The sequence below is a fragment of the Kogia breviceps genome, chromosome 1 (assembly GCF_026419965.1).
Source record: "Kogia breviceps isolate mKogBre1 chromosome 1, mKogBre1 haplotype 1, whole genome shotgun sequence".
Classification (NCBI taxonomy): domain Eukaryota; kingdom Metazoa; phylum Chordata; class Mammalia; order Artiodactyla; family Physeteridae; genus Kogia; species Kogia breviceps.
In genome coordinates this window covers 63,462,149-63,478,219 of record NC_081310.1, presented here as the reverse complement: position 1 = coordinate 63,478,219, position 16,071 = coordinate 63,462,149, and the positions used below count along the sequence as shown (strand labels likewise).

The 16,071-nt window shown below is 35.1% G+C and overlaps 1 protein-coding gene across 2 annotated transcripts in view; it reads left to right on the top strand.

Moving 5' to 3' along the window:
* Window positions 1-16,071, top strand: part of LOC131755914 (membrane cofactor protein-like) — a 53,025-nt gene that overhangs the window by 21,952 nt on the left and 15,002 nt on the right. Inside the window, exons 6-10 of one of the 2 annotated variants that reach the window (XM_059062572.2) lie at window positions 893-1,075; window positions 3,237-3,284; window positions 6,992-7,045; window positions 7,554-7,589; window positions 8,102-8,306. In XM_059062572.2, coding sequence (XP_058918555.2) covers window positions 893-1,075; window positions 3,237-3,284; window positions 6,992-7,045; window positions 7,554-7,589; window positions 8,102-8,306 — 526 coding nt within the window. The remainder of the gene's footprint in view (window positions 1-892; window positions 1,076-3,236; window positions 3,285-6,991; window positions 7,046-7,553; window positions 7,590-8,101; window positions 8,307-16,071) is intronic. The other variant, XM_067028164.1, reaches the window with a different exon arrangement.

Sequence of the window (16,071 nt, the reverse complement as noted above, 5' to 3'; positions counted from 1 at the left end):
GAAATCTTCCAAAACTGAAGGTGAAATAAATAAAAAACAGTTTCAGATAAACAAAAGTTTGGGGAATTTGTCAGCCAACCTGAACACAAGAATTGATAAAGAAGTTCTCCTGGCCGAACAGAAATGATGTGATACTTGATGGAAATTCAGATCCACAGGAAAGGAGGAAGAACACTATTCTGGTTTAAAAGGCTGTATATTATCTGGCCCTTAGCTATTGCTCAGATTTAATCTCATAAGATATCCTCTTGAACTCTCTGCTCAGCCCAGTGTTTTTCAGTTTGTTTGTTTTTTCCAAATTCTGCAAAACACATTCATAGATATTGAAGTCAATCTAGAGGGTCACGACCTGTATTTTTACTTTGAAGAAGCAGAGTAGAACGGGAAACACCAGAGTTCACTGGTGTGAGGGCTGAGGATTTTGCCTGGCTAGCTTCTTTTCAACTTTTAAAATCGAACTCAAATATTACCTTCTCAAAAAAGTCTTTGCTACCTTTCTAAAAGAGCAGGGTACTGTAGTTAGTGTCAGAATGACCTTTAAAAAAGTCCTAAAGCTAAAGAGTATCAAAAGTATCAAAAGTTTTCAACTTGCCCTGAATTTGTACCTGGTAGTCACACTTTCTCAAAACTTGTCATTAATGGAAAAAAATGTAGGAAAGCCAATAAAGTATAATGACAGTATGTTCTAGGTAGAAAAACGTTATTAAGTTTCTCTAAATCCATTTGCCTGAAATTCAAATGCACAAATAAAGTCTTTTTTTTTTTTCAATTAACATCTTGCCTTTCATTCCTCGGCTTTTTCTTCCCACTGGAAATTACTACTTTGCACTAGTTTTTCTGGTCCTATGTGAAAGCAGCTTTTTATTAATTCTGGAATTTCTCCAATTTTCAGTGGTCAAATGTGAACGTCCAGTACTCGAACATGGAATAATGGTGTCAGGAAGTAGAAAAAAATTTTCCTACAAAGCAGTGGTGATATTTGAATGCCTCCAGGGTTTTTACCTTAATGGCAGCAACCTAGTGTTCTGTGGTGGTAATAATACTTGGGAGCCTGAGATGCCAAAGTGTATTAAAGGTACAAATGTTGTCTTTTTCCTTTTTTTAAATTTTGTCTTTTAGTTTTTATTTCTTTGACATTGACAAGAATAATTGAAAAAATAAATCTTTGTATTTAACTCTGTCTTGTATCCATTTCCATGAGAGATGTATGACAGAACTTACGTAGAATTCTGCTGTTGTGATTTTGTATGTTTTTATAGAGTCTTAGCACATTCTGTTAGCAAAGAACACAGGTATATTAATGTCTCTTGTTTGGTATTTTTATGTGTAAAAATAGATGGGTATGATTTTTCAGAGTAAATTGAAGCATGGGAATTTTTACCTATATAAGTCAAGAATGAGAGGCATAATTCATATAAATGATATGAAAGTAGTAATCCCATGTGGTTTGTTCTTCAGTGCTGATTCCTCTCAATACAAAACTCCCAATTTTGAGCCATTCAGATTTAGTAACTTCCTGCTTATATTTTACAAAAAGTCCTTTAAATTCATGTGATTTACACTCATTTGTCATTTTTAGTAATGAAAAGAGGAAGAATATATTTACCGCCATTTTAGTTGTTATGCTTAGTGATTCTAAAAGTATTTGCCATAGTCCATAGATATCAACAGATGTGTGAACTTGGACAAGTTACATAAACTTTAAATATATTTACTTACATGTAAAATGATGTAATGCCTTCCTCACTGGGTGATAGCAAAGTCAAAATGGGATCCATTTAAAGAACTTAGCACAGTGCGTGGCATCTAGAAAGCTCTTACGTAGCTTGTATGACTTACAGCATCACCTTTACAGGGTATCTTCCAGGTCCAGGACTATGCTTCATTTTCCAGGTTGCAACCAGTTTGGTTCTTTTTATACTGCGAAATTTCTGTTGTCACTAGAATAAGACCAGTATTTCTACCACTCCCCACCTCATACAAATACCATTTGTCTCTTTACTGGGCATTTTTATTTGGCAACAGAAAGTAAATTTCATAACAACCTAAAGGCAGGAGAAGTCCTTACTTATTGAAATGAAGTGGAAGATTTCTGGCAGGGACTACTGATTAGCTGCTCTGCTTAAGACTTGAGAGACTATTTTGATATGGTAGAAGGAATTATCTTCCTGATTTCAGGGCTGCTTTCTCTGGCTTCTTCCTTTTAGTTGCAGCAGAAGCAAGAGACTAGAGGAAGAGAGGGAATAGCATTAACCTGGGCAGACTGCATTCAGGGTCCCAGTGTGGCTGTGCTCACTCAAATAACATCATTTCTGTGGGTTCTAGTTTCCTGTTGTCTAATGACTCAAACTAATGTCAATTACTGGCCTCTAATTTGTTTGTTTCCTTTTGCCTTGATATTTTGAAGGATTGAGGGGGATTATTCATGTTAACATGGTAATTAGAACACCTTTTATAATTCCTGAAAACCCAGTACCCAGTAACCTCCTTCAGCACCTTGGTGAGTGCTGTGAAGTTTTGTGGGGAAAGAGATGTTTTTTTGGTGGATGATATATAAAGATTGCATATGAAATTTATATTCATTGACCCATCTATGTCCTAGTGGGCTTATATACTGTGGTATACTATGTTTATATGCTCTTTTGAAAGTTGACCATAAACATTTCATAAGGACTTATAAAACACTGATACAGTTTTGTGTTTGAAGATGTGAATTGTTTGTGAGAAAAAGCCTATGAAGAGAAGAAGCTACAGCGATCATTTTTTTAAAATAAAAAGTCAACTGTCCTTATGGATTGTCAATCATTTTTTATCATCAGTTAGAGAAAGACTATACCAAAAGGATCAGTAGCAACATATAATGGTGTTAAGTGAGATCTAAATGTGCTAATATGAAAAAATGTCCAAGAAATCCTTAGTGAAAAAGAAAAAATTATGGAATATACTACTTGGATCTTTTAAAAGAATACATAAATTTTATGATTTATAATTAGTTAACTACTAGGGTTTTCATTATAAAATACAAAGTTGTAGTGAACATTTTATATACACATCCTTATGCACTTATACAATACAAATATATATTTAGGTTAAACCCAGGAGTAGAATTGCACAGTTCTGAGTGTATGTGTATTATTTATTTTGAGAAATAATCTTTAAAAAAATTAAAAACCAAAATTAAATTCATAATTTTGTATTGACAAGGATGGTGAATTGAGTCAAATTTATTTTTCCAGGTTACAAGCCTACTCATCCAACCAAGACTCCACTTTCAAAATATCCAGGTTCAGTAACTCTTTATCCTACTTATAGTTAAGAAATTTATAAAGTGATGGGTGTAAAATCATGTCTTATTTTAATTTGTATTTCTTTAATTATCAGTGAGGCTTAACTTTTTCTGTCTACATTTATTTATTCATGTTCTTTGTTCATTTTTCTATTAGGTTTCTAAAACTTTTTTTTTGTTGATTTGACCTTACTATAAAGCCCTTTTAATGTGAACTTTTTTCGTAGGGTTGTTTTTTTTTTTCTTTTCTTTTTTTTTTTTTTTTTTTTTTTTTTTGCTTTATTTTCACTAGTCAGTTTTCTTGTAGGATTTTATACTGTACTATTAGATATGGGTTGCTATTTATAACTTTTTGTTACCTGAGTATATTTTTATACATGAATATATCTTTGTAAATTTTCAAACATTACAGAAGTATACAGAGTAAAAGATTAGTTCTCCCTTCCTAGCCTATTACCTTAGTTAATCACTGTTAGGGTGTCTTTGTATCTATTTCTGTACATCAAAATCCTTATATATGTAGCTATACATTTAATTTGGTGTTTATTTTCTTAAACAAAAATGGCATCATACTGTTCATATTTTTTTTTGAAACTAACATTTTTCCACTTAATGTCATATTGGGATTGTATTTTGATTTATTCTCATCCTTTTAAATGATGACTTCAATATATGCCGTCATATTTTATTTAACTATTCTATTGGTGGTCATTTATATGTACAAAACTTTTACATTAATAGGTAGCTGGATATATCGATCTTTCCCCTAATGGCTATGAGTGTGTGTCTTTCTTGTAAAAGCTTTAGGACTTCCTCAAGCTGAAATTGTATAAACATTTCAACCATACATCCTAATTGCATTCTTTGGATTTAAATCTTTGGTATATCTGAAATTCATTATGGTATGTGGAATGAGATTGGGTCCCTCTTCACTCCACCCACCCCCATCCAATGGCAAAGTAGCACCATTTGTTGAATAACTTGTATTCTCTCCAAGTGTTTTGAGGTGCCACTTTTTATCATCCATTAAATCCATAGGTGTTTTAGTCTTCTATCTGTTCCCTTGAACTCTGTCCATATCTGTGCCAACACCAACTTGTTGTTTTTCATTCTAGTACTATAATATGTTTTAATGTCTGGCAGAATGCTTACTGTAATTTTTCCAGATCAACATTTATTTAATTTTTCTTACCATTTCATCCAATTCAGTAGCATTATATACATTCACATTGTTGTGCAACCATCACTACTATCTATCTATAAAAATTTTTCATCATCTCAAACTAAAACTTTATACCCATTAAGCAGTAACACTCCTTTCTCAATCTTCCTCCCATATTCAACAACCTCTTTCTACTTTCTGTCTCTGAATTTAACTTACCTAGATACCTCATTTAAGTGGTACTTTACATGTGTCCCTTTGTGTCTGGGTTATTTCACTTAGCATAATGTCTTCAAAGTTCATCCACCTTGTATCAGAACTTTATTCCTTTTTATGGCTGAAAATATTCCAGTGTTTGTATATACCACATTTTATTTATTCATTCATCTGTCGATAGATACTGGGTTCTTTTCACCTTTTGACATTCTAAACAATGCTTTTCAGAATATTGGCATTCAAGTATCTGTTTGAGTCCCCTTTTGAATTTTTTTGGGGGGATATATACCTTGGAGTGGAATTGTTGTGTTATATATTAATTCTTGTTTAATTTTTGGAGGAACATCCTGACTGTCTCCCATTTTTAAAAAGTTTTTAAGTGGCTGCACCATTTTCATTCCCACAAGTGATGTACAAAGTTTCTAATTTCTCAAACTCTTTGCCAACACATGTTAATTTCTGTTTTTTATATAATAACCATCATAATCTATGTTAGTTAATAGGTGTGAAGTAGTATCTCATTGTGGCTTTTATTTCCCTAATAATTAGTGATATGGTGAGCAGCCTTTCATGTGCTTCTTGACCATTTGTATATCTTCTTTGGAGAAATGTCTATTCAAGTCCCTTGCCCATTTGTAAAATGGCTTTTTGTTGTTGTTATTGAGTTTTAGGAATTCGTTATATATTTTGGATATCAATCCCTTATCAGACATATGATTTACAGATGTTTCTGCCCATTCTGTGAGTTGGTTTTTATTCTGTTGATAGTGTCCTTTGATGCACAAAAGTTTTAAATTTTGATGTAGTCCAGTATATCTATTTTTTCTTCTGTTGCCTATGCTTTTGGTGTCACATCTAAGAAGTCATTGCCAGTTCAACATCATGAAATGTGTCCTCTGTGTTTTCTTCTAAGAATTTTAGAGTTTTAAGTCTTGTTTTTGATCCATTTTGAATTAATTTTGTATATGGTGTAAGATAAGTGTCAAATTTCATTCTTTGAATGTGGATATCCAGTTTTCCAAAAATCATCTGTTGAAAAGACTGCCCTTTCACCATTGAATGCTCTTAGCACCCTTGTGAACAATCATTTGACCATATAAGCAAGGGTTTATTTCTGGGCCCTATATTCTATATACCATTGGTCTGTATGTCTGTCTTTATGCCAGTACCATTCTGTTTTATTATTGTAGCTTTTTAGTAAGTTTTGAAATCAGGAAGTATTAGCCCTTTCAACATTGCTCTTCTTTTTCAAGATTGTCTTGGCTGTTGCTAGTCCCTTGAGATTCCATATAAATTATAGGTTGTATTTTTCTTTCTCTGAAGAATGCATTTTCAAGATGGTGATAGAGAGTGCATTTAATCTGTAAATTGTTTTGTGTAGTATTAACATCTTAACAATATTAAGTCTTCCTGTCCATGACCACAGGATGTCTTTCCATTTATTTATGTCTTCTTCACTTTCTTTCAACAATTTTTATAGTTTTCAACGTACAAGTCTTTAATCTCCTTGGTTAAGTTTATTTGAGTATTTTATTCTTTTTAATGCTATTGTAAATGGAATTGTTTGCTTAATTTCATTTTTGGATTGTTCATTGTTAGTGTATAGAAACACAACTGATTTTTGTGTGTTCATTTTGTATCCTTCAACTTTGCTGAATTTATGTATTAGTTCTAACAGTTGTGTATATGTTTGTATGTATGTGTGTGATCTTTATAGAGCTTTCTATGTAAAAAATCATGTCATATATAAGGAGAGATCATTTTATTTCTTCTTTCCCATCTGGATATTTTTAACTTCTTTTTTACATAATGATTCTGACCCAAACTTCCAATGTTACATTGAATTGAAGTGGCAAATGCAGGAATTCTGTGTTGTTCCTGATCTTAAGGGAAAAAAATTTTAGTATTTCAACATTGAGTATGATGTTAGCCACGAGTATTTTATAAATGGCCTGTATAATTTTGAAGAGTCTTTCTACTCCAGAGCAACTTCTAAATCATTTTTAAGCCCTCCTCTATCTTTTAAGTAGAGTCATATTGAATTCAAGCCTAATGTTTTAGAATACACTAGTGATGAATTTGCTTGCTATACCACAGAATTAGTCGCAAGGAATAACAGTGGACAGGAAGAAGAATGTTGATGGCATTGAAAATAAATTTATAATATTTTATGATGCAACTTTTAATGAGAAACATCAATATAATTTATAAGGAAATTAAATTATAATTATGAATTATAAAAAGGCCCAAGACCAAAACCAATGAATTTATAGATCTTTAAGATTTATTTAGTCTTTCTTTTTACCTATTTCCATTTTTTTTCCTAGGATATCCCAATCCCAGTGACAAAATACTATCGCTTGATGACTTTGAGGATTTAGGTATTATTTTGTTATTAATAACCCTGTACTATGAGACCTTAGAGTTCTACATGGAAATATCATGTTCCAATCATTTGTAGGTAGGGAAAAAGCAATGTGTCACAAATAATTAGTAATAATTGACATTTATAGTTATTTTATTAGTACAGGTACCATGACAAATGTAAGTGGTAGTATATATAGACAAGTGTAGATAATTTTCTCTAATCTAGTAAATTCTAACAGTACTAGTAACCTATACAAAATAACCTGGTGTGGTAGCTAAAGCACAAAACAATGAAAAATGAGGCTCCTGTTAAGAGTTTCACAAGGTGGATCCTGTACCTGGAATCTGTTTAAAAGGGTTCTATGATCAAAATGACTTGGATGCAGTAGCAGTTATGCTAAAACTAGATTGATAAATATTTTTGCTGTAGTTTTTAGATGATCTGATCAAAATTAAAATACAGCTGCTATCTAGGACCCATAGATGCTTAATATCTTCAAAACTGTTTTCATTTTTTCTCAGATGCAGGAATCATTACTCTGATTTTTCTTACTGCAAGTAAGTATCTCAAACTTTGATACCACTTAAATGAAAATGTAATATGAAGATAAGATGCACATTATTTATTCAATGACTTTTCAGTTGCTGTAGTTTTTAATAGGTTGAAATTGAGTAGAACAGTCTAAAAAAACCTGACCTTTTCTGTGTATACTACCTTGTGTTGGTGATTGTATATTCTTTTATATTCTACATGTCCACTTAATAACAAACCCTAAATAATACATGTTTTTTCAAAACTATTAGTCATATGAGTCTATTTCTCAAATATGTTTTGAGTAATTTTCTAAATTAAGCAAAGACTCTGACTTATTGTGGACTGTTTAAGTGATTCCAGGGGATTGGATTTAGATACTGAAGGGTCGAGATGGAATATAAATGTATATGGGCTTGAATAAAATAACATTTTCTAACCACAGAGATGTAACCAATGTGTATTTTTTCTGCTTGTTTTGGAATCTTGGTGATTAGTTTTCAGAGTCACATGTCATTTGTTTCCTGTTTTTTTGTAGTTGTTGCTGCTGTAGTAGTTTGTACCTGCTTGTACAGATGTCTTCACAATGAGAAGAAAGAGGAGAAGGATATGAAAAAGAAGGAAGAAAAGGAGAAGAAAGAGAAGGAGAAGAAAGAGAAGGAGAAGAAAGAGAAGGAGGAGAAGGAGAAAAAGGAAAAGAAGAAAGAAAAGGAGAAGGAGAAGAAAGAGAAGGAGATGAAAGGGTAAATCAAAGCATGTTTCCTCTAACTTATTCTAAACTTTGTACTTTTGACATACTTTTGTGCAGTTTTTTTAGTCCTCTATATTGCATGCTGTGTTTTTCTAAAATGTGCCTGCATGAGTGTGCTGTCTGAATTGCATTTCATTACTAAAAATATTTTTAGCTGCTTTTAATATCACTGCAACAGGAGAAATTTGTGTAGAATTTCATCAGCTATTATGACTGTAGGAAAAAGTTCTGTGGGATTTGAGGTTTAAGTTCTACAGCAAATCATGGACTGTTAGAGGGTTTTCCCTACCCTAGGTGTACCCTACTTCCTAGATTGGACTGGTGGCCAAGATGAAATTTTAAATGGTTCACTGGAGACTTTGACATTTATATTCACTGGAATTTTTATGATGAAAATCTCCATTTATCTGTCCAACGTAGGTCACTGTAAGAAGCTATGGAGTTAAAATTTGATTTCTTTTCATTTAGAGTGATTTATATAACTGGGGAATTAAAAGCAACATTATTTGTTTTCCCATTTATGTTCTCTTAATTTACTAAGTGGCAGTAAAACTGATGGAGTTAAACTTCAAGTTTCTGAAAGGGGTAGGATTTATAAGGCATCTCATTAGTTTTGTCTTTCTCTTTATCTGTAAAAATAAAAAAAATCGGTGGGGTGCTTAGAATAAAAAGAAAGTGTATGGAGGATATTCAAGATGGCAAAAGATTAAGACATGGAGATCACCTTCCTTCCCACAAATACATCAAAAATACATCTACATGTGAAAGAACTCCTAGAGAACACCTACTGAACGCTGGCGGAAGACCTCAGACTCCCCACAAGGCAAGAAACTCCCCACATACCTGGGTAGGGCAAAAGAAAAAAGAAAAAACATAGACAAAAGAATAGGGATGGGACCTGTACTTCTGGGAGGGAGCTGTGAAGGAGGACAAGTTTCCACACAGTAGGAAGCCACTTCACTGGCAGAGACCAGGGGTGGTTGAGGGGGAAGCTTCAGAGCCACGGAGAAGAGTGCAGCAACAGGGTGCAGAGGACACAGTGAAGAGATTCCTGCACAGAGGATCAGTGCGGACCAGCACTCACCAGCCTGAGAGGCTTGTCTGCTCATCTGCTGGGGTGGTGGGGGCTGGGAGCGGAGGCTCAGGCTTCGGAGTTCAGAATCCAGAGAGAGGACTGGGGTTGGCTGCGTGAACACAGCCTGAAGGAGGCTAGTGCACCACAACTAAACAGGAGGAAGTCTGGAACTGCCTAAGAGTCAAGAGACCATTGTTTCAGGGTGCATGAGGAGAGGAAGTTCAGAAAACCACCTAAACAAGCTTCAGAGACAGGTGCGAACTGCGCCTATCACTGCAAACACCAGAGACAGGCGTGAAACGCTAAGGGTGCTGTTGCCGCCACCAAGAATCCTGTGTGCAGCACAGGTCACTATCCACACCTCCCTTCCCAGGAGCCTGTGCAGCCCGCCACTGCCAGTATCCCATGATCCAAGGAGAATTTCCGCAGGAGAACACACGGCATGCCTCAAGCTGTTGCAACGTCACACTGGCCTCTGCTGCCACTGGCTCACCCTGCATTCTGTACCCATCACTCCCCCCAGCCTGAGTGAGTCAGAGCGCCCAATCAGCCACTCCTTTAACCTCCTCCTGTCTGGGCAAAGAACAGATGTCAGAGGGCGACCTACATGCAGAGATGAGGTCAAATCCAAAGGTGAACCCCAGGAGCTGTGCGAACAAAGAAGAGAAAGGGAAATTTCTCCATGCAGCCTCAGGAGCAGCAGATTAAATCTCCACAATCAACTTGATGTACGCTTCATCTGTGGAATACCTGAATAGACAACAAATCATCCCAAAACTTAGGCAGTGGATTTGGGGAGCAAGTGTGGACTTGGGGTTTGCTATATGCGACTGACTACTTTCTGATTTTTATGTTTATCTTAGTATAGTTTTTAGCGCTTGTTATCATTGGTGGATTTGTTTATTGCTTTGGTTGCTCTTTTCTTTTTTCTTTCATTTTTAATTGTTTTACTTTAATAATTTTTTAATTTTAATAACTTTATTTTCTTTTATTTTATTATTGTTTTTTCTTTCATTCTATTTTTTCTCCCTTTTCTTCTGAGCCGTGTAGCTGTCAGGGTCTTGGTGCTCCGGCCAGGTGTCAGGCCTGAGCTTCTGAGGTGGGAGAGCCAAGTTCAGGACATCAGACCACCAGAGACCTCCCAGCCACAAGTAATACTAATCGGCAAGAGCTTGCCCTGAGATTTCTTTCTCAAGACTAAGACCCTGCTCCACTCAATGACCAGCAAGCTCCAGTGCTGGATACCCCATGCCAAACAACTAGCAAGATGGGAACACAACCCCACCCATTAGGAGAGAGGCTGCCTAAAATCATAATAAGTTCACAGACACCCCAAAACACACCAGTGGACATGGTTTTGCCCACAAGAAAGAAAAGATCCAGGCTCATCCACCAAAACACAGGCACCAGTCCCCTCCACAAGGAAGCATACACAACCCACTGAACCAAACTTACCCACTGGGGGCAGACAAAAACAATGGGAACTACGAACCTGAAGCCTGAGAAAAGGAGACCCCAAACACAGCAACGTAAGCAAAATGAGGAGACCGGGAAATACGCAGCAGGTGAAGGAGCAAAGTAAAAATGCACCAGACCAAACAAATGAAGAGGAAATAGGCAGTCTACCTGAAAAAGAATTCAGAGTAATGATAGTAAAGATGATCCAAAATCTTGGAAATAAAATGGAGAAAATACAAGAAACATTTATCAAGGACCTAAAAAAACTAAAGAGCAAACAGTGATGAACAACACAGTAAATGAAATTTAAAATTCTCTAGAAGGAATCAATAGCAGAATAACTATGGCAGAAGAACGGACAAGTGACCTGGTAGATAAAAGAGTGGAAATAACTACTGCAGAGGAAAATAAAGAAAAAAGAATGAAAAGAATTGAGGACAGTCTCAGAGACCTCTGAGACAACATTAAATGTACCAACATTCAAATTATGGGGATCCCAGAAGAAGAGAAAAAGAAAGGGACTGAGAAAATATTTGAAGAGATTATAGTTGAAAATTTCCCCCTTGTGGGTAAGGTAACAGTCAATCAAGCCCAGGAAATACAGAGTCCCATACAGGATACTCAAAGGAGAAACATGACAAGACACATATTAATCAAACTATCAAAAATTAAATACAAAGAAAAAATATTAAAAGCAGCAGAGGAAAAGCAACAAATAACATACAAGGGAATCCCCATAAGGTTAACAGCTGATCTTTCAGCCAAAACTCTGCAAGCCAGAAGGGAGTGACAGGATATATTTAAAGTGATTAAAGGGAAAAACCTACAACCAAGATTACTCTACCCATCAAAGATCTCATTCAGATTTGACAGAGAAATTAAACCTTTACAGACAAGCAAAAGCTAAGAGAATTCAGCACCACCAAACCAGCTTTACAAGAAATGCTAAAGGAACTTCTTTGGGCAGGAAATACAAGAGAAGGAAAGGACCAACAAAAACAAGCCCAAAGCAATTAAGAAAATGGTAACAGGAACATACATATTGATAATCACCTTAAACGTAAATGGATTAAATGCTCCAACTAAAAAACACAGGCTCGCTGAATGGTTACAAAAACAAGACCCATATATATGCTGTCTACAAGAGACCCACTTAAGACCTAGGGACATATACAGACTGAAAGTGAGGGCATGGAAAAAGATTTTCAGTGCAAGTGGAAATCAAAGCTGGAGTAGCAATTCTTATATCAGACCAAATAGACTTTAAAATAAAGACTATTACAAGGGACAAAGAAGGACACTACATAATGATCAAGGGATCAATCCAAGAAGAAGAAATAACAGTTGTAAATATTTATGCATCCAACATAGGAGCACCTCAATACATAAAGCAAATGCTAAGAGCCATAAAAGGGAAATTGACACTAACACAATAATACTAGGAGACTGTAACACCCCACTTTCACCAATGGACAGATCATCCAATATGAAAATAAATAAACACAAGCTTTAAAGGACACATTAAACAAGATGCACTTAATTGAAATTTATAGGACATTCATTCCCAAAGCAACATAATACACTTTCTTCTCAAGTGCTCATGGAACATTCTCCAGGATCGATCATATCTTGGGTCACAAATCAAGCCTTGGTAAATATCAAGTATCTTTACTGACCACAATGCGATGAGACTAGATATCAATGTGAGGAAAAAACTGTAAAAAATACAAGCAAATGGAGGCTAAAAAATACACTACTAAATAACCAAGAGATAACTGAAGAAATCAAAGAGGAAATTAAAAAATACCTAGAAACAAATGACAATGAAAAGACGAAGACCCAAAACCTATAGGATACAGCAAAAGCAGTTCTAAGAGGGAAGTTTATAACAATACAATCCTACCTCAAGAAACAAGAAACATCTCAAATAAACAACCTAACCTTACATCAAGAGCAATTATAGAAAAAGAACAAAAAACTGCAAAATTAGCAGAAGGAAAGAAATCATAAATATCCGATCAGAAATAAATGAAAAAGAAATGAAAGAAACGATAGCAAAGATCAATAAAACTGAAAGCTGGTTCTTTGAGAAAATAAGAAAAATGAATAAACCATTAGCCAGATTCATCAAGAAAAAAAGGGAGAAGACTCAAATCAACAGAATTGGAACTGAAAAAGGAGAAGTACCCACTGACACTGTAGAAATAAAAAGGATCATGAGAGATTATTACAAGAAACTATATGCCAATAAAATGGACAACCTGGAAGAAATGAAAAAAATGTTAGAAAACCACAACTTCTGAGAATGAAACAGGAAGAAATAGAAAATATAAACACACCAATCACAAGCACTGAAATTGAAATTGTGATTAAAATCTTCCACCAAACAAAAGACCAGGACCAGATGGCTTCACAGGCGAATTCTTTCAAACATTTAGAGAAGAGCTAACACGTATCGTTCTCAAACTCTTCCAAAATATAGCAGAGGGAGGAACACTCCCAAACTCATTCTACAAGGCCACCATCACCATGATACCAAAACCAGACAAAGATGTCACAAAGAAAGAAAACTACAGCCCAATATCACTGCTGAACATAGATGCAAAAATCCTCAACAAAATACTAGCAAACAGAAAACAACAGTATGTTAAAAGGGTCATACACCATGATCAAGTGGGATGTATCTCAGGAATGCAAGGATTCTTCAATATATGCTAATCAATCAATGTGATACATCATATTAACAAATTGAAGGGTAAAAACCATGTGATCATCTCAATAGATGCAGAAAAAGCTTTTGACAAAATTCAGTACCCATTTATGATAAAATCTCTCCAGAAAGTAGGCATAGAGGAAACTTACCTCAACATAAAAAAGGCCATATATGACAAGCTCACATCCAACATTGTTCTCAATGGTGAAAAACTGAAACCATTTCCACTAAGATCAGGAAGGTTGCCTATTCTCACCACTATTATTCAGCATAGTTTTCAAATTTTTAGCCACAGCAATCAGAGAAGAAAAAATAATAAAAGAATCCAAATCGGAAAAGAAGAAGTAAAACTGTCACTGTTTGCAGATGAGATGATACTATGCATAGAGAATTCTAGATGCCACCAGAAAACTACTGGAGCTAATCAATGCATTTGGTAAAGTAGCAGGATACAAAATTCATGCCCAGAAATCTCTTGCATTCCTATACACTAATGATGAAAAATCTGAAAGAGAATTTAAGGAAACTCTCCTATTTACCATTGTGACAAAAAGAATAAAATACCTAGGAATAAACCTTCCTAGGGAGACAAAACACCTGTATGCAGAAAATTATGACACTGATGAAAGAAATTAAAGATTATACAAACAGATGGAGAGATATACCATGTTCTTGGATTGGAAGAATCAACATTGTGAAAGTGACTCTACTACCCAAAGCAATCTACAGATTCAGTACAATCCCTATCAAACTACCAATGGCATTTTTCACAGAACTAGAACAGAAAATTTCACAATTTGTATGGAAACACAAAAGACCCCGAATAGCCAAAGCAATCCTGAGAATGAAAAACGGAGCTGGAGGAATCAGGCTCTCTGACTTCAGACTATACTACAAAGCTACAGTAATCCAGACAGTATGGTACTGGCACAAAAACAGAAATATAGATCAATGGAAGAGGATAGAAAGCCCAGAGATAAACCCATGCACATATGGTCACCTTATCTTTGATAAAGGAGGCAAGAGTATATGATGGAGAAAAGGCAGCCTCTTCAATAAGTGAGTGGTGCTGGGATAATTGGACCACTATATGTAAAAGAATGAAATTAGAACACTCCCAACACCATACACAAAAATAAACCCAAAACGGATTAAAGACCTAAATATAAGGCCAGACATTATAAAACTCTTAGAAGAAAACATAGGCAGAACACTCTATGACATAAATCACAGCAAGATCCCTTTTGACCCACCTCCTAGAGAAATGGAAATAAAAACTAAAATAAACAAATGAGACCTAATGAAACTTAAAAGCTTTTGCACAGCAAAGGAAACCATAAGCAAGACAAAAAGACAACCTCAGAATGGGAGAAAATATTTGCAAATGAAGCAACTGACAAAGGATTAATCTCCAAAATATATAAGTAGCTCATGCAACTCAATATCAAAAAAATAAGCAACCCAATCCAAATAGGGACAGAAAACCCAAATAGACATTTCTCCAAAAAAGATATACAGATTGCCTACAAACACATGAAAGGATGCTCAACATCACTAATCATTAGAGAAATGAAAATCAAAACTACAATGAGGTATTTCCTCACACCAGTCAGAATGGCCATCATCAAAAAATATACAAACAATACATGCTGGAGAGGGTGTGGAGAAAAGAGAATCCTCTTGCACACTTGGTGGGAATGTAAATTGATACAGCCAGTATGGAGAACAGTGTGGAGGTTCCTTAAAAAACTAAAACTAGATCTACCATATGACCCAGCAGTCCCACTACTGGCCATATACCCTGAGAGAATCATAACTCAAAAAGTCATGTACCACAGTGTTCATTGCAGTTCTATTTACAATAGCCAGGACATGGAAGCAACCTAAGTGTCCATCAACAGATGAATGGATAAAGAAGGTGTGGCACATATATACAATGGAATATTACTCAGCCATAAAAAGAAACAAAATTGAGTTATTTGTAGTGAGGTGGATGGACCTGGAGTCTCTCATACAGAGTGAATTGTCAGAAGGAGAAAAGCAAATACTGTATGCTAACACATTTATATGGAATCTAACAGAAATTGTTCTGAAGAACCTATGGGCAGGACAGGAATAAAGACACAGATGTAGATAATGGACTTGAGGACACGATGAGGGGGAAGGGTAAGCTATGACTAAGTGAGAGAGTGGCATTGACATATATACACTACCAAATGTGAAATAGATAGCTACTGGGAAGCAGCCACATAGCACAGGGAGATCAACTCAGTGCTTTGTGACCATCTGAGGGATGGGATAGGGTGGGTCGGAGGGAGATACAAGAAGGAGGATATATGTGGATATATGTATACATATAGCTGATTCACTGTTATACAGCAGAAACTAACAATACATTGTAAAGCAATTATATGCCAATAAAGATGTTTTTTTAAAAGTGTATAAATTCAGTCTTCAGAAAATAGAGGCTTTAAACATAAAAATTTAAATTTTAAGTGTATAATTTACAGT